This window comes from Rhineura floridana, chromosome 13 (genome assembly GCF_030035675.1).
Source record: "Rhineura floridana isolate rRhiFlo1 chromosome 13, rRhiFlo1.hap2, whole genome shotgun sequence".
In the NCBI taxonomy this organism is placed as follows: Eukaryota; Metazoa; Chordata; class Lepidosauria; order Squamata; family Rhineuridae; genus Rhineura; species Rhineura floridana.
The window spans coordinates 1,711,798-1,736,500 of NC_084492.1; the positions used below are offsets into that span (position 1 = coordinate 1,711,798).

Genomic DNA, 24,703 nt, shown 5'->3' on the forward strand with positions numbered 1-24,703 from the left:
GAAAGAAGGCATTGAATCCAGCAAGCTCGAAACCCCAAAAGAGGCGGACTCCTCCACAGAATCGTTGTGGGTGGTGATACCATGCCCCAGGAGGGATTTAATACTGGGAACAATCTATCGTCCCCCTGATCAAAATGCTCAAGGAGACCTGGAGATGAGATATGAAATTGAGGAAGCATCCAAGCTAGGAAATGTGGTAGTAATGGGTGACTTCAACTACCTGGACATAGACTGGCTGCATATGTGTTCCAGTCATGACAAAGAAGCAAAATTTCTAGATATTCTAAATGACTATGCCCTAGACCGGTTGGTCATGGAACCGACCAGAGGGACGGCAACCCTGGACTTAATCCTCAGTGGGGACCTGGACCTGGTGCGAGATGTAAGTGTTGTTGAACCAATTGGGAGCAGCGACCATAGTGCTATTAAATTAAACATACATGTACATGGCCAATTGCCAAGAAAATCCATCACATTTGACTTCAAAAGAGGAAACTTCACAAAAATGAGGGGATTGGTAAAAAGAAAGCTGAAAAACAAAGTCCAGAGGGTCACATCACTCGAAAATGCTTGGAAGTTGTTTAAAAACACTGTATTAGAAGCTCAACTGAAGTGCATACCGCAGATCAGAAAAGGTACCGCCAGGGCCAAGAAGATGCCAGCATGGTTAACGAGCAAAGTCAAGGAAGCTCTTAGAGGCAAAAAGTCTTCCTTCAGAAAATGGAAGTCTTGTCCGAATGAAGAAAATAAAAAAGAACACAAACTCTGGCAAAAGAAATGCAAGAAGACAATAAGGGATGCTAAAAAAGAATTTGAGGAGCACATTGCTAAGAACATAAAAACCAACAACAAAAAATTCTATAAATACATTCAAAGCAGGAGACCATCTAGGGAGGCGACTGGACCCTTGGATGATAAGGGAGTCAAAGGTGTACTAAAGAACGATAAGGAGATTGCAGAGAAGCTAAATGAATTCTTTGCATCTGTCTTCACAGTGAAGATATAGGGCAGATCCCTGAACCTGAACTAACATTTGCAGGAAGGGATTCTGAGGAACTGAGACAAATAGTGGTAACAAGAGAGGAAGTTCTAGGCTTAATGGACAATATGAAAACTGACAAATCACCAGGCCCGGATGGCATCCACCCAAGAGTTCTCAAAGAACTCAAAGGTGAAATTGCTGATCTGCTAACTAAAATATGTAACTTGTCCCTCAGGTCCCCCTCCGTGCCTGAGGCCTGGAAAGTGGCAAATGTAACGCCAATCTTTAAAAAGGGATCCAGGGGGGATCCCGGAAATTACAGGCCAGTTAGCTTAACTTCTGTCCCTGGAAAACTGGTAGAAAGTATTATTAAAGCTAGATTAACTAAGCACATAGAAGAACAAGCCTTGCTGAAGCAGAGCCAGCATGGCTTCTGCAAGGGAAAGTCCTGTCTCAGTAACCTATTAGAATTCTTTGAGAGTGTCAACAAGCATATAGATAGAGGTGATCCAGTGGACATAGTGTACTTAGACTTTCAAAAAGCGTTTGACAAGGTACCTCACCAAAGGCTTCTGAGGAAGCTTAGCAGTCATGGAATAAGAGGAGAGGTCCTCTTGTGGATAAGGAATTGGTTAAGAAGCAGAAAGCAGAGAGTAGGAATAAACGGACAGTTCTCCCAATGGAGGGCTGTAGAAAGTGGAGTTCCTCAAGGATCGGTATTGGGACCTTTCTTTTCAACTTGTTCATTAATGACCTAGAATTAGGAGTGAGCAGTCAAGTGGCCAAGTTTGCTGATGACACTAAATTGTTCAGGGTTGTTAAAACAAAAAGGGACTGCGAAGAGCTCCAAAAAGACCTCTCCAAATTGAGTGAATGGGCGGGAAAATGGCAAATGCAATTCAATATAAACAAGTGTAAAATTATGCATATTGGAGCAAAAAATCTTAATTTCACTTATACGCTCATGGGGTCTGAACTGGCGGTGACCGACTAGGAGAGAGACCTCGGGGTTGTAGTGGACAGCACGATGAAAATGTCGACCCAGTGTGCACCAGCTGTGAAAAAGGCTAATTCCATGCTAGCAATAATTAGGAAAGGTATTGAAAATAAAACAGCCGATATCATCATGCCGTTGTATAAATCTATGGTGCGGCCGCATTTGGAATACTGTGTACAGTTCTGGTCGCCTCATCTCAAAAAGGATATTATAGAGTTGGAAAAGGTTCAGAAGAGGGCAACCAGAATGATCAAGGGGATGGAGCGACTCCCTTACGAGGAAAGGTTGCAGCATTTGGGGCTTTTTAGTTTAGAGAAAAGGCGGGTCAGAGGAGACATGATAGAAGTGTATAAAATTATGCATGGCATTGAGAAAGTGGATAGAAAAAGTTCTTCTCCCTCTCTCATAATACTAGAACTCGTGGACATTCAAAGAAGCTAAATGTTGGAAGATTCAGGACAGACAAAAGGAAGTACTTCTTTACTCAGTGCATGGAATTTGCTCCCACAAGATGCAGTAATGGCCACCAGCTTGGATGGCTTTAGAAGATTAGACAAGTTCATGGAGGACAGGGCTATCAATGGCTACTAGCCATGATGGCTGTGCTCTGCCACCCTAGTCAAGAGGCAGCATGCTTCTGGAAACCAGTTGCCGGAAGCCTCAGGAGGGGAGAGTGTTCTTGCACTCGGGTCCTGCTTGCAGGCTTCCCCCAGGCACCTGGTTGGCCACTGTGAGAACAGGATGCTGGACTAGATGGGCCACTGGCCTGATCCAGCAGGCTCTTCTTATGTTCTTACGTTTTAATGTGCGGATGCCACAGATGATCCATGAAGCCCTTTGCACTTGTTCCTGTGCCTGGGAATTCTGGCCTCCCTGAGATGGTGGACATCTCTGCTCGGGGCATAGAACACTGGTGTGGCGGGGGCTGCCTTTCCTGCAGCAATTGTACAGCTGCCCCTAAGAATGTTCTCCTCCACGACAGGGAGATGGCCCTGATGAGACAGGATTGGAGGGTGATGGGATGGAAGAAAGAGCTCTGTGTACATTTAAAAACAGGAAGAAACAAAAATGGGACCGGCAAGGCAGGCGGGGTGGGGGGTGGGGAAGCAACAGAGCTGGCTGGAGAACAACAGATCCCAGGATCCGCGAGGCAACATCCCAGACTCCACAGCAAGGGAAAAGGATGCTAGGATAGCAGGGTGCATGCCCCCTCCTCCTCCTCCTCTTCCCAAACCTTGCGCACCAGGTGTCTTCACCTGGCTCCCCTGCACCGCCAGTTAAAAGGCAAGCAGTTGAGGAGAGGCCCTGAGGAGTTATGACGGGCTGGGGGGATCCAGCCTTCCCCCTGCCAGCTGCCCTCCAGCTGTTTGGGGCTACAACTCCCACCAGCCTCAGCCAGCGCAGCCACATGGGCAGGAATTGTAGCTGAAAACATCTAGGAAGGGTGGTGTGAATGGCACTGGACCAGCTTGCCCTGGGCTGACTCCTAGTGGGTGGTTTCCCTCCAGACCTTCCAGCTCCAACACGGACAGCGGGAAAAAGCTTTTGCTTCCTGCCGCCATACGTGGCTTATTGACCAATATGAGATGATGCAAATAAGCTCTAAAAGGCAAAACTGGATTTCCTCCCTCTGTCAATTAACTCCTGGGACCACCCAACCAGCTGCATTCATGTGCCCCCCCCCCCGCCCAGCACAAAGCTCTGGATACCAATCAGGACTGGCCCTCAGCCACTCCCCCCCCCCAGCAGCGCAGTAGCAGCAGCCCAGGCAGCGGATGAGCAAATATTCTTGGAAAGAGAAAGAGAAGACAGAGAACCAGAAGGCAAGAAACAACAGCTGTGCTTTCTTCTTCTCCGCAGTGCCGCCAGCACCAATCTGGGCCATTCAAGGGAGGCGGGAAGGTCAGCCCCTCCAGCAAATCTGGTCTCAGTTGCTCAGCAAAAAGCTCTGCAGCTTCCATCCAACAGATGGGGAAGGAAGGAAGGAAGGAAGGAAGGAAGGAAGGAAGGAAGGAAGGAAGGAAGGAAGGAAGGAAGGAAGGAAGGAAGGAAGGAAGGAAGGAAGGAAGGAAGGAAGGAAGGAAGGAAGGAAGGAAGGAAGGAAGGAAGGAAGGAAGGAAGGAAGGAAGGAAGGAAGGAAGGAAGGAAGGAAGGAAGGAAGGAAGGAAGGAAGGAAGGAAGGAAGGAAGGAAGGAAGGAAGGAAGGAAGGAAGGAAGGAAGGAAGGAAGGAAGGAAGGAAGGAAGGAAGGAAGGAAGGAAGGAAGGAAGGAAGGAAGGAAGGAAGGAAGGAAGGAAGGAAGGAAGGAAGGAAGGAAGGAAGGAAGGAAGGAAGGAAGGAAGGAAGGAAGGAAGGAAGGAAGGAAGGAAGGAAGGAAGGAAGGAAGGAAGGAAGGAAGGAAGGAAGGAAGGAAGGAAGGAAGGAAGGAAGGAAGGAAGGAAGGAAGGAAGGAAGGAAGGAAGGAAGGAAGGAAGGAAGGAAGGAAGGAAGGAAGGAAGGAAGGAAGGAAGGAAGGAAGGAAGGAAGGAAGGAAGGAAGGAAGGAAGGAAGGAAGGAAGGAAGGAAGGAAGGAAGGAAGGAAGGAAGGAAGGAAGGAAGGAAGGAAGGAAGGAAGGAAGGAAGGAAGGAAGGAAGGAAGGAAGGAAGGAAGGAAGGAAGGAAGGAAGGAAGGATGTCCCTGGCAGAGGGTGGAGCACGCTGTGGCTTCCCAGCAAGCAACACACAAGCTGGGAAGTGAGAACACGCCTGGAACGGTCAGGATCCGGAATGCCACAAACCTTGGTCATGCACAAGCAGCAGAGGGGGCAAGAGCCAGGCAACTGTCAGACTCCAAGCCATGCAAGAGTCCAGCAGTGGGAGGGCAGGGGTGAGTCTGGGCTAGACGGCAGTTTTCTGCTTTAGGAGGAAACCCCTGAAGCAAACCAACGTGGCTGCTGAGCAAATTATGCCTGCCCCACCTTTGCCACTTGACTCCGGCAGACTCTACTGCAAGGCCTCATGCGTAGGTACTAAAGAAACGGGTATTCAAGTTGCGCAGACAAGGCAGCACCCCACATGCCGGGCTACTCCAAAATAGCCAGGCTGTAAACGGTTAGGCTGTTGCAGTTTACAGCCTGGAAGGTGAGGGAGGTCAGAGGGCAGAGCAAGGAGTGGCTTCAGAGGCTCTCTGCATCTAGCCCCTTAGCAGGGCCTTTGTTAGAAGGTGGCCTGCAGAATCCTGCACCAGGAGGAGCTCCTCCTCAGCGGTCTTTGAGGGCAGCTCCATGCAGAGCACTTTCCCACAATCTGCCCTAGAGGGGACGATGGCCGGGTCCTTATCCAGGAAGCCTTCCTCTCAGGAGCAACTGATAAAAAACACTCCTGGTCAGCTACTACTTGAGCAAAGCCCAGTCTCTGAATACCCCCAGGCTGTAATGCATGTGAACCTGTGCCTCTGGGTAAAGTGATAGCATGATATCTGTTGATATCTGTTGATAGCATGAAAGTTAGGAGGAACAGAGTTGCTGCAAAACAGTGCCCCAACTATGGTCTGACATGGGGTGGGATAGGGTAGGAAGCCGATATTTGAAGTTTTGCTCAGGGAGACAACCAAGTTCTGTCGCTGGAATGAGATCATGGTGGCCCCCGAACTGTGGAATGGTCTCCGCGATGAGGTGCGCCTGGCGCCGACGCTGCTATCTTTTCGGCGCCAGGTGAAAACCTTTTTATACTCCCAGGCATTTTAAAGTGTATTTTACAGTATTTTATTACTATGTTGTATTCTGGATGTTGTTTGGTTCTTTTGTTGTTTGTTTGTTTTGTTTCTTGATTTATTGTATTTATTGTATTTATTGTATTTATATATTGTGCTGGTTTTTATCTTTTTGTACACCGCCCAGAGAGCCTCCGGGCTTAGGGTGGTATATAAATTAAATAATAAATAATAATAATAATATTCTTAAATGCGACTTCAGCCATTTCAATAGAATTTAGATGTCTTAATGCCGTTTAATGCCAAAGAAATAAAGGTGCCTCCCCCAGGCATACTGAGGAGGAGGGAGGCCAACTGGGAACTATGGTGAGGCACGAGGACCCTGCGTGGCACTTATGGAACTCCCTCCCTCAAGAAGCAGAGACAGATATTAGCTCAGCTATTTCATTTTATGTTTTTGAGAAATGAGCCCATTCATAGAGGACAGAGGAAAAAACCCCAAGCACACTATTCCCCTCGTTAGTTAAACAGAGCCGGCAGAGTTCTGAGTCTGTGGCTGCCTTCGTGCTGGTAGAGTTCTTGTATTCTACCTACTGGTTGAATGGAGATTGCTTCCAGCGCTGCTCTCTTTTCTAAAAAGCGCTGAAGGGACACTGAGGACACGACTTCAGGCAACTCTCTGGCCAGGAGTGGGCTGCCAGCACATGTTGGGGCCTCAGAAGACGCTTACTGGCAACCACTAAGACCGTATTCTGTGCTGAGCCAAAGCGTCCATGCCTTGTGGGTCACGCACACTTCCCAAATTGCTCATGCACAGCCTCACCAGGGAATGGGCAAACAGACACAGAGTGTCAAACTTGCAAGTGGGAAAGGAGCACTGCTCTGGGGCAAGCTGAGAGCAGAAGAGGAAGCCGTGGGGAATGGAGGGCCGTTTTGGTTCAAAAGGTAAAGCCAGTGTCACTAAATTATCTCTGCCTGTCAGGCCCAGGATGCGACTCAGGAACCAGACCAGAGGTTGTAGTTAATTCGTGTTTTATTAGAGTAATGTCCAACAAAGACTGCGCTTTCTCATGAAGCAATACAGGGATACAGGTCCTGCGACCTTGGGAGAAAGTTGACAGAGCAAGGGGCTGCTTCCCGCCTGTTCTTTAAGAAGGGGCTAAACGGGCGCGCAACCTTTCGCTCCTCCTTAACTCCCCCTCAGGTACTGCCCGCCTTCCCCCCTTCTCTCCTGTCTTTTCAACCGTCTGCGTGTGCGTGGTGAGGGGGGAGGCATCACCTCCTCCTCTTCTGAAGTGTCCGATTCCCCTATGGGTGATAAAGGAGGAGCTGAGGGTAAACCATCTCTCCGCCTTTCTGCTGTGATCAGCCCTCCCTCTTGCTCTGAGCTGCGGAGAAGGGAGGGCCTGGGAATGTCTGGGGGGGATTCTAAAACTTCAAGGCTCTCAGGCTCCCCGTTGCTAGGCGACCCTATCTCTGGCATGTCCTCTGTTTCGGCTTCGCTCCACAGAGGGTAAGTTCCTCCCTCCTCCCTCTGCCAGCCATTTGAATCCTCTTCTGACAACCCCCCACGAGCCCAGCTCATCCTCCCGACACTGCCCCACTCATAATAGTTCCACAGATCTCTGTCAATCTTTTTGTGAACTAAAAAGCCCCAAATGGATGGAAGCTTCTCTTGGAGAAAAGGTACTCCGAGATCTTGATCATTTTGGTTGCCTTTCCCTGAACTCTTTCCAACTCTTTCTAGGGCATCCTTTTTGAGATGGACCAGCGGCTGGCCACCCAATGGCACTGGTACCGGAAGAAGAGCTTTCAGATGATGTCATGAAATGAGAAGAAGTTGTGGAATAGTCACTGCTTTTTGTTTCGATATGCAATCATATGGCATTGGCAAGCTATAGGGGAACAGCTACTAGGGTCATATATGGAGGCACCAAAAATGTTACGGATACAAACTTAAAAAAACAGATTATTAATATGTGGATATTTGCTCCAAATTGACTCACTATATAAGGGTTATGGAAAACAGACAAAAATAAATTTTATGAGCAATTGGTCACCATTTGTTAATTTCTGTAAATTTAAGAGCTTATTTTCCAATCTGCAGCTTTGTTTCAAGATTATGAAAGTTCAACATATTATAGCTTCTTTAGGACTCAAATACATAACTATGTGCTCAGATCCTTTTGTTCTGTTTGTACATACGATCCACATAATTTTAAAAACAGTAAAAGTGACAAGAGGACCAAATGGAAGAAAGTTAAACCCCACTGGGCAATTGCTGAGGGTCCAAAAAGCAAATCTGTAGAGTCATCAGATTGCTTCTGGAATGAATGAATATATATCTGTTACTTTACTTGTAGCAGAGAATTATCCATCTGGTCAAGGCTGGGGCTCACTTTCCACTCACCCCTTTTTTCTTCTTTTCCTTGTATATATGTTACTGGGTGGATCTAAAGTACATGTGTATATATTTGTGTGTGCATGCATGTAAGAAGGAATCAGGTCCATTGTTCATAATTACAGCCTTTGCGTAACTTTTGGCTAAAATGTAGGTCAAATGATTGATGTGGGAAAAGGGAGGTTGACACGACTTTACTGTGTACATTTTATTGAACTTGCTGTAGCAAAAAGATTCAGTTTCACTTCAGAGCAGGCCAAGCTATAGAATCATAGAATCGTATAGTTGGAAGGTGCCTGTAAGGCCTTCCAATCCAGCTCAATGCAGGAATCCAGCTCAAAGCATTCCTGAGAGGTGACTGTTCTGCTGCCTCCTGAAGGCCCCCAGTGTTGGGGAGAAAAAAGGTACAAAAGTGCAATAGATTTATGTCAAAAAGGGATCCAGAGGGGATCCCGGAAATTACAGGCCAGTTAGCTTAACTTCTGTCCCTGGAAAACTGGTAGAAAGTATTATTAAAGCTAGATTAACTAAGCACATAGAAGAACAAGCCTTGCTGAGGCAGAGCCAGCATGGCTTCTGCAGGGGAAAGTCCTGTCTCAGTAACCTATTAGAATTCTTTGAGAGTGTCAACAAGCATATAGATAGAGGTGATCCAGTGGACATAGTGTACTTAGACTTTCAAAAAGCGTTTGACAAGGTACCTCACCAAAGACTTCTGAGGAAGTTTAGCAGTCATGGAATAAGAGGAGAGGTTCTCTTGTGGATAAGGAATTGGTTAAGAAGCAGAAAGCAGAGAGTAGGAATAAACGGACAGTTCTCCCAATGGAGGGCTGTAGAAAGTGGAGTCCCTCACGGATCGGTATTGGGACCTGTACTTTTCAACTTGTTCATTAATGACCTAGAATTAGGAGTGAGCAGTCAAGTGGCCAAGTTTGCTGATGACACTAAATTGTTCAGGGTTGTTAAAACAAAAAGGGATTGCGAAGAGCTCCAGAAAGACCTCTCCAAACTGAGTGAATGGGCAGAAAAATGGCAAATGCAATTCAATATAAACAAGTGTAAAATTATGCATATTGGAGCAAAAAATCTTAATTTCACATATACGCTCATGGGGTCTGAACTGGCGGTGACCGACCAGGAGAGAGACCTCGGGGTTGTAGTGGACAGCACGATGAAAATGTCGACCCAGTGTGCGGCACCTGTGAAAAAGGCAAATTCCATGCTAGCGATAATTAGGAAAGGTATTGAAAATAAAACAGCTGATATCATAATGCCGTTGTATAAATCTATGGTGCGGCCACATTTGGAATACTGTGTACAGTTCTGGTCGCCTCATCTCAAAAAGGATATTATAGAGTTGGAAAAGGTTCAGAAGAGGGCAACCAGAATGATCAAGGGGATGGAGCGACTCCCTTACGAGGAAAGGTTGCAGCATTTGGGGCTTTTTAGTTTAGAGAAAAGGCGGGTCAGAGGAGACATGATAGAAGTGTATAAAATTATGCATGGCATTGAGAAAGTGGATAGAGAAAAGTTCTTCTCCCTCTCTCATAATACTAGAACTCGTGGACATTCAAAGAAGCTGAATGTTGGAAGATTCAGGACAGACAAAAGGAAGTACTTCTTTACTCAGCGCATAGTTAAACTATGGAATTTGCTCCCACAAGATGCAGTAATGGCCACCAGCTTGGACGGCTTTAAAAGAAGATTAGACAAATTCATGGAGGACAGGGCTATCAATGGCTACTAGCCATGATGGCTGTGCTCTGCCACCCTAGTCAGAGGCAGCATGCTTCTGAAAACCAGTTGCTGGAAGCCTCAGGAGGGGAGAGTGTTCTTGCACTCGGGTCCTGCTTGCGGGCTTCCCCCAGGCACCTGGTTGGCCACTGTGAGAACAGGATGCTGGACTAGATGGGCCACTGGCCTGATCCAGCAGGCTCTTCTTATGTTCTTATGTTGTACAACAGCACCTCTCACCTTGGGCACCTTTTTCTAAGGTGGAGTGGGGGATACATTTTTTAGAACAAATACATTTGGTGGTGGTTAACCTAGACTCTGCTGTGATGTTCATATTTTAGTGGGAGGGGGGAGGACAGGACCTGTCATCCTTCTTGTATTGTTGAATGGGCATTTTAGGAATGTTGTATTGCACATTGCATTTTGTTTAGCTTTTAATTGTTTTGATTTGGGTTTCATTTTGTTGTTAGGTTGCTTTTTTGTAGAACTTGACTAACAAATACTACTACTAACAGTAATAATGTACCAGTATGTAAGGGCAAAGCTTGGAAACCACACACCCAGAATTGCCAAATTCTTCAAAAAGGAAAAAAAAAAGGTAAGCATCATTATCCAAAATAAGCAGCTTTGCCTAATCCAGTCAAGACAACATCTCCCTGTCATATTTCTCTTGCTGGAATACAAAATAAGTGTCACGAAGGCTGAGAGTTTTGCCTCAGGGTGCCTAGACTTAGTGCAGCCAGGCCAGGCCCCCTGCTAAGTGCTTGCCACAGGACACGGAATGTGGGTTGCCTCCCCTAGCAAAACTCCAGGACTCACCATCCACCACCGCTGGACGTCCAGTGGTAAGTCCATGTTCTCTCTGGTCCATACTGGGGAGATGTTACTGTCATAGCGGCTGTCAAACCACTCCGAGTCGCTTGTGTCCACCATGCACCTGCGGCAAGTGCAGCTCCTCACAAACAGCCCCTCCTTGCTGAGGCGTTGCATGCCAGCATAGCCCGGCACTAGCTTCACCCGGTGGATGCCATTCAGCCCGCCAGGATCCAGGTAGGCAATGCTGTGGTGAGAGTAGGTGAAAAGGAGCGACACGATAAAGACTAGCAGAAAAGCTGTGGAGAGGAACCAGAAGCGCAAGGAAAACTTCATAGTGGGGTTGAGAGGAAAGAGGCTAGAAAGCAGGGGGTGGGCGTGCCCCTGGGCCTGCGTCTCTGGTACAATAGAAGGAGGACCCTAAGGGGAGACACGAGAGAAAAGGGGGGCAGGGCAGATCTGGCTTCTTCCAAAGCTTCCCCTGGTACCTTCGCAGTCCTTGGGGTGCCGCAGAGACCAAGCTAGTTATGGCAGTTCAAGAGCAGGCGGTGGCATCCAGCCACACCTTCTCCAGTCTCCTCACATCAGGTGCAAGCCCGCCAGCCTTTGGCATCCAGAACTGTGGCAGTCTGCACCCCCCTTCCTTGCTCAGGTCAAGACAGCTGGTTTCACACGTTCTCACAGCAACCTAGGCTGTCACCTCTGCCTTTCCTTCTTGAGAGGAGCAGGAGAGACTGTTCTAACACAAAGTAGGATGTCATGGCTGCATCTGCTCCTTGGCACAAGCTTCGAGACTCTGCATGCCAGATGGAGGAAGAGAAAGTAGCCATTTGCCACAACTCAGAGGAACTTCATCCTTGGGCTGAAGAAGCCACATTCCCTCACCACCTTGCCAGCACACAGTACGCTGCTGTCATTTCCAAGCACAACACCTTGCCTCCAAGTAGGCAGCTGCACATCCGTCGCGATGCCTGGGGACAGCTGCTGCTTGGGTGGTCCATGCACTCTCTCCGCCCGCCTGCCTGCCTGCCTGCTGCACATACGCTCTGCAAACGCAGCTCCCCCTCAGCCCTACAACTTCCTCTCCAACTTGGCATCTGGCAGGCATGGAAGTGCAGCGTGGCTCATCTTCCTCCACTGCTTAGGCTTTTAAACAATCCCTTGGCAATCTTCACCTCTCCCCTTGCTGGCCCAGAAAAGATCCTGCTGCAACAAAGCCCTGAAACTGAAGAGAAAGGGAGACATTTTAAAACTGTATAAAAAAGCAGAATGGTCAAACAGCAAAAGCAAGAGCAGAGCTGTGAAGAAAGAGAGGGAGGGTCAGCCAGAGGATGTCTGGTTGGAGACCTCTGCCGTCCACTCCAGCAGCCCCCAAAGAAGATAAATTCTGGGTAACACCACCAGCCCTCCTTCCCTCCCACAAGAAACAGGGGCAAAATAATGATGTATCCAGAAGCCCTCTCCTGCAAGAAGGATGACAGTCTTGACCAGCCTCACCTTAGGCCCAGTCCAGAGTACTGCCAGAAAAGTGTTTGCTCTCCCCAGGCTTCTCTTCCTGAGTATCAATTGTGTCATGAATAGAAACACAGTATCCAGATCAAGGGCAAATCTTAGGAGTCAATGCCTCAGACATCCGTCTCCAAGGGCAGGGGGACTCAGAGGTGTGAAGAAAAATCATTTTATTGGACCACCCTGGGCTGTGTAAATGCAAGCAAGCTATGCCTAGCACTGCATCCTGAAGTCCTGGTTTCCTGCACTGTCCTGGAATCACAGCACATTCATGACCCGCTGCCTAAAATGAACAAGTGTAAACTAAAAGAACTGCATTTCTCTGCACCAAGATTGCTCCTTTATTTTTATTTATTTATGTATTGAATGTATATCCCTCCCTTTCTCTCAGAAGCAGCCCAGGCGACAAACAAAAACACTAAAAGCACTTTAAAACATCATAAAAACAAAAGACTTTAAAATATATTTAAAACAAAACATCGTTTAAAAACATATTAAAACATCTTAAAAACATTTAAAAAAAACATTTAACGTATCTTAAAAAGCACAGACACAGACTAGGATAAGGTCTCTGCTTAAAAGGCTTGTTCGGCGCCGAAAAGACAACAGAGATGGCGCCTGTCTAATATTTAAGGGGAGGGAATTCCAAAGGGTTGGTGCCACTACACTAAATGTCCACTTCCTATGTTGTGCAGAAGGAGCCTCTGGACAAAATGATATCTGCGGAGGCCCTCCTCATCTGCAGAGCGTAGTGATCGACTGGGTATATATAAGGGCAAGACAATCTTTCAGGTATCTTGGTCCCAAGCTTTTTATCAAAAAAGACAGTGAACTCATCTTTCCCAAACTGGTCGTGCCTCTGATCACTCCTTAAAGCATGCGGCAGCAGAAGCCAACGCTGAGGCTGCTGTGTCAGGGCCATCCTTCTTGACAGATTCATGAAGGCCCCCTTTATGAGCATCCAGATAAGCCGGAGGCAGTTACTGATAACCTAGAACTGCTTGATAACATCCAAAAGAAGATTATACCACAGCAGTACTCCAAGTCTGCTTCCCCAAAAGTGATTCTGGGAACTAGGCAGCAATCCAGTCTGAGCGATTCTGAGCACCAGGGGAGGCTGCCCAAGAACTCTCAAGGCAGACATGGAAAAATCCTCAGAGACAATAACTTTCTCACACCGAGATGACATCAACGCACAACAGTCTTCAGCACATAGACACAGGCAGCCCCTGAAATCTGGGAGGAAGCAGAACACAAAAGAAAACAAAATCTAGAATGATGCAAGTGACCAAACAGAAACTAGAGCTGCAAACACAATGCTCCACATGCAAAGCGAAGTTCTCAACATCACCCTTCAAGAAAGTGCCAGCTCATGTTACAGAGATGCCTAGACAGAGAGTCACATCACACTGGGAGAAACCCCAAACCTTTGGGAATTTTTTTTGCATGTTAGATAAGACTGAGATGCCCTCTGTTAAGGCAGGGCGGGGGGGCAGGCCTCCTCGCAAGCATCTGTTTCATTTACTGAGACAGGGAAAAAACTTTTCTTCTCTTAACAGCTGTACTGAAACAAAGGAAGTCTTCCGGTGGCTCAAACAGTAAATTCGTGGAGAGGATTTTTGAAGCAAGAGTTCAAGGCTGACTTTGGCACCAGAAGGATAAGAGCCTCTGCGTGGCACTGCGTAGTCTCACAGGCCACCACACACAGCACCCTCTTTCTTCTGATTTACACACGGTTCTGCTGCGTTGGCTTTTCACAAGATTCATTCCCACAGGAAGCAGCCATTCACTGAAGTCAAGGAGCAGTCCCTATGCATTAGTATTAATTTGTATAGCCACTGTTACAAGATCAACTTGATTTTGATTATTTTTGATGCAAGTAGCCTGTGCAGGGAACAGTATCTGGACCTCCACTTGTGGGAAGACTCAGGAGCAGCCTGAGTCATAACTAAAGGCCAGATGGGAGACCCCGAAATGCTGATCCACAAAGTCAGCACACCCCTGGTGTCATGCCCCCGGCTGCTTCCAATACAACCCCTGCCTTCCTCAGCTCCTTCTTGGAATTGCTTGTTAAACTGGACCATTAAGTCCACCACTTAGAAGTAACCAACATGTATGGTTACAGTCAAGGTTAACTTTTACCTTACTTTTGTTAGTCCAGGAAGGGGCAGACCTTTAACCAAGACTATAAACTTTTAATCCAGGTATAGGACATCCTAACTTTGAGAAGACACAAAAACAGAATTGTACATATTTACTTCTGTTTTTATCATTTATGCCCCATTTTGGACATAAAAACAATTGTTTTTGCCTTAGTAGCTAGAACTCTTGGGAATCCCTAAAGAAACCTCATGCCCTCCACACAAGAACTCTTCTTGCAAACAAGGATGAAGGCGAATTCAGACACAGGAGAGGAGACAGGTGATATTCATTTATTCATCTCATGTTCAGAATGGAAATCAATCCAGCAAATACAACAGAGATTTGCTGTTGCCGCGTTCAGTCCACAAATGATACATAATTGATTACTTCCCCCCTGCCCAACATGTGCTTCCTTTGCACTGAAATGAATGGAGTGGGATAACATCATGACAATGTAACTAATGTAATTAACCAATTTATGTAATCAACACCATACCACCTGCCGAGTATGCTTTAAGTTGGACTCAATGGCCTTATATGCCCCTTCCCACTCTGCTGTTCTATGATTCTAATAAATTACATAAGTTACATAATTTCACCACACTGGACAGTGAGATACTTAACGTAGTTTTTGGCAGAAGACAAGCAGCAGTGGAAGGGAAACAGCGCCTGCCTGTGATGAACCCAAGGCAGAATGGGAAATGACGCCTCCTTGTGGGACCTCTCCCCGCTGCTGCTGCTGCCACCTCTCTTCTACCTTCTGCTATTTCTCATTTGAGGACAGAAGAAGGGCCCACACACCCCAAAAAAACTCCAGCTCTGCAGAAATGAGGAGAGCGATTACATCTCCCTTCTTTCTCCATTGGCCGGCCAAACCTGGCTTGTTTATTTTTAATTCTGAGCATTCCTTATTTACCAGTACTACACTTGCATCCATTCTTCCTTTCCTCCAAGGAGCTCCAGGTGGCATTCAAGGATGTGAGGTAGGTTAGGCTGAGAGACAACCATGTGAGGTAGGTTAGGCTGAGAGACAGTGACTGGCTCAAGGAGCACGGGGAGAAGACCAGAACTGGTGGGGGCCAGAAAACTTTTCGGCCAGCAGAGAAGCAACTTTGGGAGCAGGGACCCCTTCTGAACTAAATGTAGTGCATTGGTCCTCCAGGCTTGCCATACCAGGAACTGCTGAGTCAGCCCAGGCTGTGGCAGTTTTAGTTCCAGGCCTGCCTTACAAGCAGCACCGTGCTGTGGGCCTTGTTCTCTGTATATGATTAATTATAGTAAAGTTCTTGTTATTATTAGATCCTCTGTGTGGCCTCTTCCTTCATGATACTTTTCACTAAAGAAAGACATTTTTCAGCTAAGTCAGCTGCTAACTGCTTGTAAAACAGCAACACTGAAGTGTCTCCAATATCTTTGCAAGGGAGGATGGGAGAAAACCAGAACACCTTGGCCTCGTCCCTCTGACCTCTTAGCAACCCTTCCAGCTCTCGCGGGCACCAGCCGTCACCCTCCTTCTCAGAGGCACCCATCGGAGGGCTTCCTTAAGAACCAGTCTTAAGGTCTGGACAGGCACACGCAGGTGGCAGCAACCTTTCAGGTCAGCTGGTCTCAAGCGATTTAGGGCTTTATAGGTTAACCAGCACTTTGAATTGGCCCCCAAAACAGGCTGGGGGCTAATGCATAACTGGTAAAGTGCTGGTCAAAATACATTCCCAGTTAATAATCTTACAGCTATATTTTGACCCAGTTGTAGTTTCCAGACTGCATCCCACACACAATACATGGCAGTAGTCTAAACAGGAAGTTATCAAACATAGGCAACTGTGGCTAAATTATCTCTATCCAAGTATGGTCACAGTTGGTGCATCCATTGTCCAAGGTGACAAATGACACTTTGAACCACAAAAGCTACTTGAGCTGACAAAGTTGGATCCAAGGGTGTGTCCCCCCCACTTGATTCTTTTGGAGGGGGTGTATAATCCCTTCCAGAACAGGTTGACTATTATAAATCTGGGTGGATGAGCTCAGGGTACTCCTTATCGTATCTTATCTGGACCAAGTTTCAGTTTGTTCCCTGTTGTGGTCTGGATTTCAGCTCCAGACCTGCCTGCCCATATATCCCTATGAATATTATTTACCTTACCTTCTTTCCTCAGATTAACAAATGGCCTTTACACAAAATGTAACACTTGAGTGATATGTTGCAAGTGTTACAAGAATTATTTGTGTGTTTTGTCTTGTTTTTATTGTATCTCTGATTAAACACTCAAATAAAGAAATATTGAAAAAGAAGAGTCGTTACCTCCTCATTTGGTTACATCCTCAAAAAGCTCCAACCTTGTGCAGACAAAATGCTAAACTGTTCAGTTTAGTGATACACAGATGAGCCCTGCTGGAGCCTTCGACTCAAGCACTCCTCTTTCTCCCTCCCCACCTCCGGTGTGGTGGTTCAAACAAGCTATAGTTAACATGAACCAGAGTTTATCAGTCTGGGCAATCCAACATGACAAGTTGTGGTTAAATAAAAATGGCTGCACCACAGATGAAAGATGGGGACAGGAGACACTGGGAGAGAGAAAGGGATGCACGGCAAAGCTCACGGTATATTAACGGAGGAATCCAATCAGGACAAAAGAGACTTCTGGTGTCTATACACCAACGTGCGGAGCTTGGGAAACAAGCAAGAGGAGCTTGAAGTCTTAGTGCATCAAGGCAAATATGACTTCATAGGGATAACAGAGACTTGGTGGGATGACTCCCATGATTGGAATATAGCCATTCAAGGATATAAACTCTACAGAAAGAATAGAAGCAACAGAAAAGGAGGAGGGGGTAGCGTTATACGTCAAAGACAAATACACCTCTATGGAAATCCAAGAGAGCGAACAAAGGGGTCCGGTAGAGACCATTTGGGTAAAAATAAATGGAGAAACAAATAAAACCGACATGGTAGTAGGTGTCTACTACAGACCCCCTGGCCAAGAAGAGGTGGTAGACGAGGCCTTTCTCAAACAAATCTCTGAAATCTCAAGGAGGCAAGAAGTAGTAGTGATGGGGGACTTCAACTACCCGGATATCTGCTGGGAGACAAACTCTGCGAAGCACAAAGCCTCCAACAAATTCCTGATGGGCCTTGCTGATCATTTCCTCTTTCAAAAAGTAGAAGAAGGAACAAGGGGATCGGCAACCCTGATCTTAACTAACAGGGACAAATTGGTCACGAGAATTAAAGCGGTCGGTACCTTGGGGGAAAGTGACCACGTAATGCTGGAATTCGTGATTCTGGGGAAAGCCAAAGAAGAATATAGTCAAATATGGACCTTGGATTTCAGGAAAGCCGATTTTAGCAAGCTCAGGGAAATGATGGGTAGGATCCCGTGGCTAGATAGACTAAAGAAAAAAGAAGCCCAAGAAGCATGGGAGTTCATGAAGAAGGTATTACAAAAAGAGCAATTGCAAACAATTCCAAAGAGGAAGAAAAACGGAAGACATCGGAAAAAGCCAATGTGGCTACACGGAAGACTGGTGGAGGAGGTAAAAGTAAAAAAGAGCATGTATAAAGAATGGAAGGAAGGACGCATCACCAAGGAAGAGTACCGATGAGCGGCTCGGGCTTGCAGGAATAGCGTAAGGAAAGCTAAAACCCAGAATGAGCTGAGGCTGGCGAGGGAAGCGAGGAACAACAAAAAGGGGTTTTTCAGATATGTTTGAAGCAAGAGAAAGACCAAGGAAATGGTGGGACTGCTGCTCAATGGGGATGGCAAAATGTTGACAGATAACAAGGAAAAGGCAGACCTGCTCAATGCCTATTTTGCCTCTGTTTTCTCCCAAAAAGGGAACAGTGTGCAACCTTGCATCGGTAGCAATCTCAGTAAGGGGTTGGGATTGCAGTTCAAGATTGATAAGGAGATAGTCAGGAAATACCTAGTTAACCTAAATGAGTTCAAATCTCCAGGGCCTGATGAACTGCATCCCAGAGTATTGAAGGAACTTGCTGATGTACTCTCGGAACCTCTTGCTATCATCTTTGAGAAATCCTGGAGAACGGGAGAGGTGCCGGAGGATTGGAGACGGGCAAACGTCGTCCCGCTCTTTAAAAGGGGTAAAAAAGAAGATCCGGGGAATTACAGGCCGGTCAGTCTGACTTCAATACCGGGAAAGATATTAGAACAGATAATAAAAGAGTCCATTGGTAACTATCTAGATGACAATGCTGTGATTAGTAGGAGCCAGCATGGGTTTGTCAAGAAAAAATCCTGTCAAACTAATCTCATCTCTTTTTTTGATCGGGTCACTAGCTTAGTAGATGGTGGAAATGCTGTAGATGTCATCTATCCAGATTTCAGCAAAGCGTTTGACAAAGTCCCCCATGACCTTTTGATTAGCAAACTGGTCAAATGCGGACTAGATGGAAATACTGTCAGGTGGATTCACACTGGTTGGAAAACGGTACTCAAAGAGTGGTCGTTGGTGGCTCTGCTTCGGACTGGAAGGAGGTTTTGAGTGGAGTGCCACAGGGTTCTGTCCTGGGGCCGATACTCTTCAACATTTTTATCAATGACTTAGATGACGGGGTGGAGGGAAGCCTTATGAAGTTTGCGGATGATACGAAACTGGGAGGGATAGCTAACACAATGGAAGACAGCAATAAAATCCAAAGGGACCTGGATAGACAAGGAAATTGGGCTGAAATTAATAAAATGAAATTCAATAAAGACAAATGCAAGATTCTGCATTTAGACCACAAAAACAAAATGTACGGGTACAGGATGGGAAATACCCGGCTTAGCAGTAGTGCGTGTGAGAAGGACCTTGGAATTGTAGTGGATCGCAAGTTGAACATGACCCAGCAGTGTGATGCCGCAGCAAAAAAGGCAAACGCAGTTTTGGGATGCATAAACAGAGCTATAGTTTCCAGGTCGAGGGAAGTAATAGTCCCACTATATTCTGCATTAGTCAGGTCTCATCTGGAATACTGTGTTCAGTTCTGGGCGCCTCATTTTAAGAAAGATATCGACAAGTTGGAGCGGGTTCAGAAGAGGGCGACGAGGATGATAGCCGGTATGGAGAACAAGTCTTATGAGGAAAGGTTGAAGGAACTTGGCATGTTCAGTCTGGTGAAGAGAAGGCTGAGGGGTGACATGATTGCACTCTTTAAGTACCTGAAGGGCTGTCACATAGAGAAGGATACAGATTTGTTCTCTGCTGCCCCAGAGGGTAGGACTAGGTCTAATGGTTTTAAGTCGCAGGAACTTCTTGACAGTAAGGGCAGTTCGGCAATGGAACCGACTGCCTAGGGAGGTGGTAGGATCCCCTTCGCTGGATGTCTTCAAGCAGAGGCTGGACAGCTATCTGCAGGAGATGCTCTGGCTGTGGATTTCCTGCTGTGAGCAGGGGGTTGGACTCGATGGCCTACAAGGACCCTTCCAACTCTATGATTCTATGTAGGGGGAGGTTACAAGCCTGAGGTTTGCTGCAACTTATTCTCATCAAGCTAAACTATGGTTTAGCCTAACCTTCCTCAATCTGGTGCCCTCCAGATGTTTTTGGACTACAATTTCCATCAGACCCAGACAGCAAAGTCAATGGTCAAGGATGACAGAAGCTTTAGTCCAAAACATTAGGGGTGGGGCGGGGGGGGGGACCAGGTTGGGGAATTCTGGTTTAGCATGACATCTAGCCCAGGCAGCAGATTGGGGAAGACTGGTTTAAATATGACATCTAAACTAAGAACTGCAGTTAATAACAATAATAATAATAATTGTTGTTGTTATTATTGTTATCACCACCTGTCTTTCACCCTGAGGACCCCGGGCGGGTTACAACAATTTAAAATACAACATCAAAAACACTTTAAAACAACTTACAATTCCGAAAAAAGAGGGTGAACCCTAAAAATATACATTTATATTGTATTGGTGCCTATTTAATCAAAGTTGATCCAAGTTTTTAGTTGATTAGCAACTAATTCATGAAGTAAATGTTGTAATTCTAAATTATATTCATATTGAACACTGAGTCACAGATGGAGCTTTTTTAATAAATAAATAAATATTGCTTGTGTGACAAAATGAATCTTGTTCAATGACAATGAATTCTTAAACACCTAGGATTGTAAACCATTTTATAGCTGGATTGTTCAGATAAACCAGAGTTTAAAACCAACTACGATTTATCCCAGTTCAGACAAAACAAACAGTGATGAATTGATAATGGAAGCAAATGCTTTTGATCTCTCCCTCACGGCTGCTCTGGAGGAGGTGGAGAGCACATGAGCCCAAGGATCCTTTATGAATTATGGTTTAGTGGCCAATGTGCCTCATGTTTAACCAATGAAAAAAAGAAAGGAAGAAACATGTCTGCCTAATAAATCAATGACTAGCGTTATTAACAGGGCACACTGCCACAAAGGTTATCATAAATTTGATCTAAAGAAAGAAATGGCCAATTTTGATAGCTAAAAGGCTTACAGAATGTTAGACATTTGTCTGGGTAGACAAGATTTTGTTCTTATAATCCAAGTTAGCCTAAGATGAAGACATAGTTTGCTAAGAAAGATTGCCCTCCGCTTTCACAAGCATGTTGTCCTGGCTACAAGTGGTAGAACTGCTAGTTGAGAAACCAAGATATTTCATGGAAAACTGAACTCACGTTGTTATTGATAACGACCGGTTGGGACTACCTGGCACTTGCCGATCGCTGGGATCCTTGCAAAGAACTCTGTGCCCTGGCCTGACCCAGCAGGGCCTGTGCAGCTTTAACAAGAAGTAAGACCCACTGAGTTCAAGGGGCCTTACTCTCATTTAAGTGCGTACAGGGTGATAGCCTAAGCATAGATGTTGTTAAGGCTCCTTATGTATTAGAGCAGCCCTTGCCAACATGGTGACCTCCTTACGTTTTGGACCAGCCCCAGCCAGCACAGCAGGCTAAAACACCTGGACAGCACCTGGAGAGCACTAGGCTGGAGATTAGAGGGTGTGGGTATTGCTTAACCATGGCATCCCCCTGGTCTACAAACAAGAAATCGAGAAAAGTATGGTTAAAGACTTAACCTCAATACCCTTCAGTGCATCTTCCCTTCCTGAATGTTTAGGTTACTGCCAACTGCCTCCTCTGCCCATCCCCCTGCTACAGATATTCAGCCCTCTCTTTATTAACTCCCCACTGGGATCAAGCATGAAGAAACACTGTTGCTTCCAGAAGCCCAGCGACTGCACCTGGCAGCATTTTCCCATTCCTCCACTGCAGGGTTTCCTGCATGGGAGCTTAAATAAAAATGTGGCTGCTCCAAGGAGCGCTTCCTGCTGTGGATGAAAGAAATCAGCTCCTTTCCTTCCTCCCGCCCTCCAAGCAGACTCCAGTGCCCACCCAACAGCCATCCATCACCAAGGCCTCCTCCCCCAAGCCCTTCCTGGCAAGTAGCCACACACACATCCCTGCCAAAAGGCAAAGCAAGCTCCGCTCCATGTGCTGCTTCTTCCAACAGTAGCTAGAGGAATCCTGGGGAATCCCTGCAAAAGGGAGAGAGGTTTGCTGCAAAAGCAACTCTGACACAGCTAGAAGCAGTTAGGGATTTATACTCCACCCCTCAGTAAAATCCGCAGAGCGGCTTATAAAAGGGGGGCTTCTGCACGAAAATTAACTAGAAGCATCTCTCCCCACCCATCCCTGCCCCCAAAGCACCAAAGCAGCCAGACTCCTTTGGGATTAGGCTTTCTTTTTTCCTGGCTTTTAAAAAACAACACAGCTTTTCCTTGCTTGGCTGCTAGATCTCCTGATCCAGTCTGGAGGATCCACAGCTGGTTGAATAACGGTAATCAAGGAGTGCCTACGAATGGCTCTGGGTCACCCTGGAGTGAGGTCCCACAAGGTGCACTGCTGGGGCCTTGTGCTGCTGTTTCACATTCTTCTAAAACAACTTGGACAAATGGGGATGGGGGATGCTTACCAAATTTGCAGACAACATGATGCAGGCAGGTAGCTAACACCGTCAAAGAAAGAACCAGGTTTCAAAAAGTTCTTGGTCCAAAACTAACAGGATGACATTCAACAGAGATAAAGTAAAGTTCTGCATTTAAGTTACAAAGAATCACAGGGGGAAGAAAAGAAAAGGGCAGACACATGGCTGGACACGGGTCTTGGTGTCTGAGAGGGTCCAGCAATGTCATGCAGAGACTAGACAGGCATTAACCCCAGGCTGCATCAACAGGGGCTGAGTATCCAGGTCAAAAGCAGTCACTGCTCCACGCTGTCCTGTGTTGGTCAGGCCACATCTGGAAGACTACTGTGTCTTGTTCTGGGTATCCCGTTGTAAGGAGGGCAGTGGGTCTATGGAACCACCTGGCAGAGGGAGAACTGGACCAGCTTCTATGTGCAATAGTGTGGCGACGCACTTCTCGCCCCACACCGGAAAGAACAGCCATCCCCTCCCATCATGCAATTGTCAGAGGAGAAGACTGTGGAAGCTGCCTGCAAGAAAACAACTTTCCTGAAACGGAGACAAGATGGAAAATTCATCATATACTGACATGTTTGCCTAAGGCTGTATGAAGGACACTCTGAGTGGTATTCAATGCTAGTCCTACTCAGAGTAGACCCACTGAAATGAATCGCATCCATAACAGGTTCATTAATTTCAATGGGTCTACTCTGAGTGGGGCTTAGTTGAACACAACCCTCCGTAAGTCAGGTCAAGGGACTGAAGACACTCCCTGCCCCGCATGCACGCTGACAGTTGACGGCCTTTCCCCCCCTTCTCTTTGCATTGTTTTTCTGCATACGTGTCTAACATGTAAAGAATTAAATAAAACCTATACATTAGCAACGGAATAAAAGAAGGACAATGACCGAATGGAGTGTGTCCAGAAGAGGAGGATGGTGAAGGCTCCAGACACCAAATCCTACAAAGAATGATTGAAAGAGCTGAGTAGCTTTAATCCGGGGAAGAAAAGAGGAAGGGCTGTGAAGAAGAGCTGCCCCGTACAGAAGGTGGAGAGAGCAGCCTCGTTCTCTGCTGTTCCATAGGGCAGGACTAGTTCCAGTGGAGGGAAGTTTCAGGGACGCAGATTTCAGCTCAGCACTAGGAAAAGAACATGCCTGGAGGGAAGAGGTCTTTGGCACAATTTGCTTTGGGAAACAGAAGGCTCTCCTTCACTGAAGGTATTTAAGCTGGCCTATTTGCCAGGCAAGCTGCAGTTGCAGAATCCTGCGAAGGATCAGGTGGTTCACTAGATGACCTCCAAGATCCCTTCCAACTCCATTATCTTGATCTGCTATGAACAGTGTCCTCTATTTACAAGAGATCAAAGATTGTCCCCTGGAATTAGGAGCTGGTCTTATTGATGCTGCAGCAGCAAAAATGGAGATTGCTAAACTGTGGACAGTGCCCTCATAATACACAATGCAAAGCTGGATTTTGCAATTTTGCCAAGATGTGTCAACTGGAAAAACCTACGCACCAGGTCAGATTAGCAAGGTAAGCTGTCAAGCAAGATCACTTTTTTAAAAAAATAGTTCCCATTCCTCTCACACATAAATAAATGGCAGGATGCCAGACTTCTCTCCCATGTCAGCAAATCTTTCCTTTTGTACATACTCTCATGAAGGTCAGAGGACAACCATCATGTTTCTTCTGTTACTTCCAAAAATACAGAACACATTAGCCAAAACTCTACAATTTGACGAATCCCTTGCTTGTTTTGCATAGATGGAATATTTATTTACACATATTCAACATATTTTCAACAGGGGGCAAGGGGCAGGGAGAGAAGATGATCCAGCAAGCCAGTCTGACCTTGATGCGGAGGAAGATAGTAAAGCAATCTGTAAACATCCTGACAACAATGCTGGGATCAGAAGCCAGTATGGATTTCTCAAGAGCTGATCCTGTCAGACTAATCTCAGCTCTTTTTGATCAGGCTTAGTAGATGGTGGGAATGCTGTGGACATCATTTATCTCTGTTTCAACAAGGTAGATTCACAGGTGGCTGTGAAACCATCCTCAAAGAGTGCTCACCAATGGCTCCCTATTAAACTGGAGGTCGCAAGTTGCAGAGTTCTGACTCTTTATTGTTATCAATGACAGATGGAATGGAGGGAATCCTTATCGAATTTGAGATGACACAAATATGGGAGGGAGAGCAAACCCCTCAGAAGACAGGAATTCAAGAATGATGACAGAATAGAAAAATGGGCCCAAACAAATAAAATGAAATTCATTAGGAACAAATGTTTTAAAGATGTTCTAAGATGTTTTGATTGTTTGCCACCCTGGGCTCCTTTGGGAGGGAGGGCAGGATATAAGTAGTAGCAGTAATAGTACAAGTAATAATAATGATAATAATAATAAATAATGAAGCTCATGAAGATGATGATGGCAGCTTGAACATAAGAGCAGTTTGACAATGGAGCCAATTACTGGAGGTCTTCAGGCATA

General features: G+C 46.2%; 1 protein-coding gene across 7 annotated transcripts in view; it reads right to left on the reverse strand.

The window, feature by feature from the left end:
• ST3GAL2 (ST3 beta-galactoside alpha-2,3-sialyltransferase 2) overlaps positions 1 to 24,703 on the reverse strand; it is an 80,414-nt gene that overhangs the window by 40,548 nt on the left and 15,163 nt on the right. For all 7 annotated transcript variants that reach the window (XR_009758876.1, XM_061594627.1, XM_061594625.1 and 4 more), the window contains one exon: positions 10,624 to 11,842. Coding sequence is in view for 6 of the 7 variants with exons in the window: in XM_061594627.1 (XP_061450611.1) it covers positions 10,624 to 10,953 (330 nt within the window). In the remaining variant the exon portion in view is untranslated. The remainder of the gene's footprint in view (positions 1 to 10,623; positions 11,843 to 24,703) is intronic.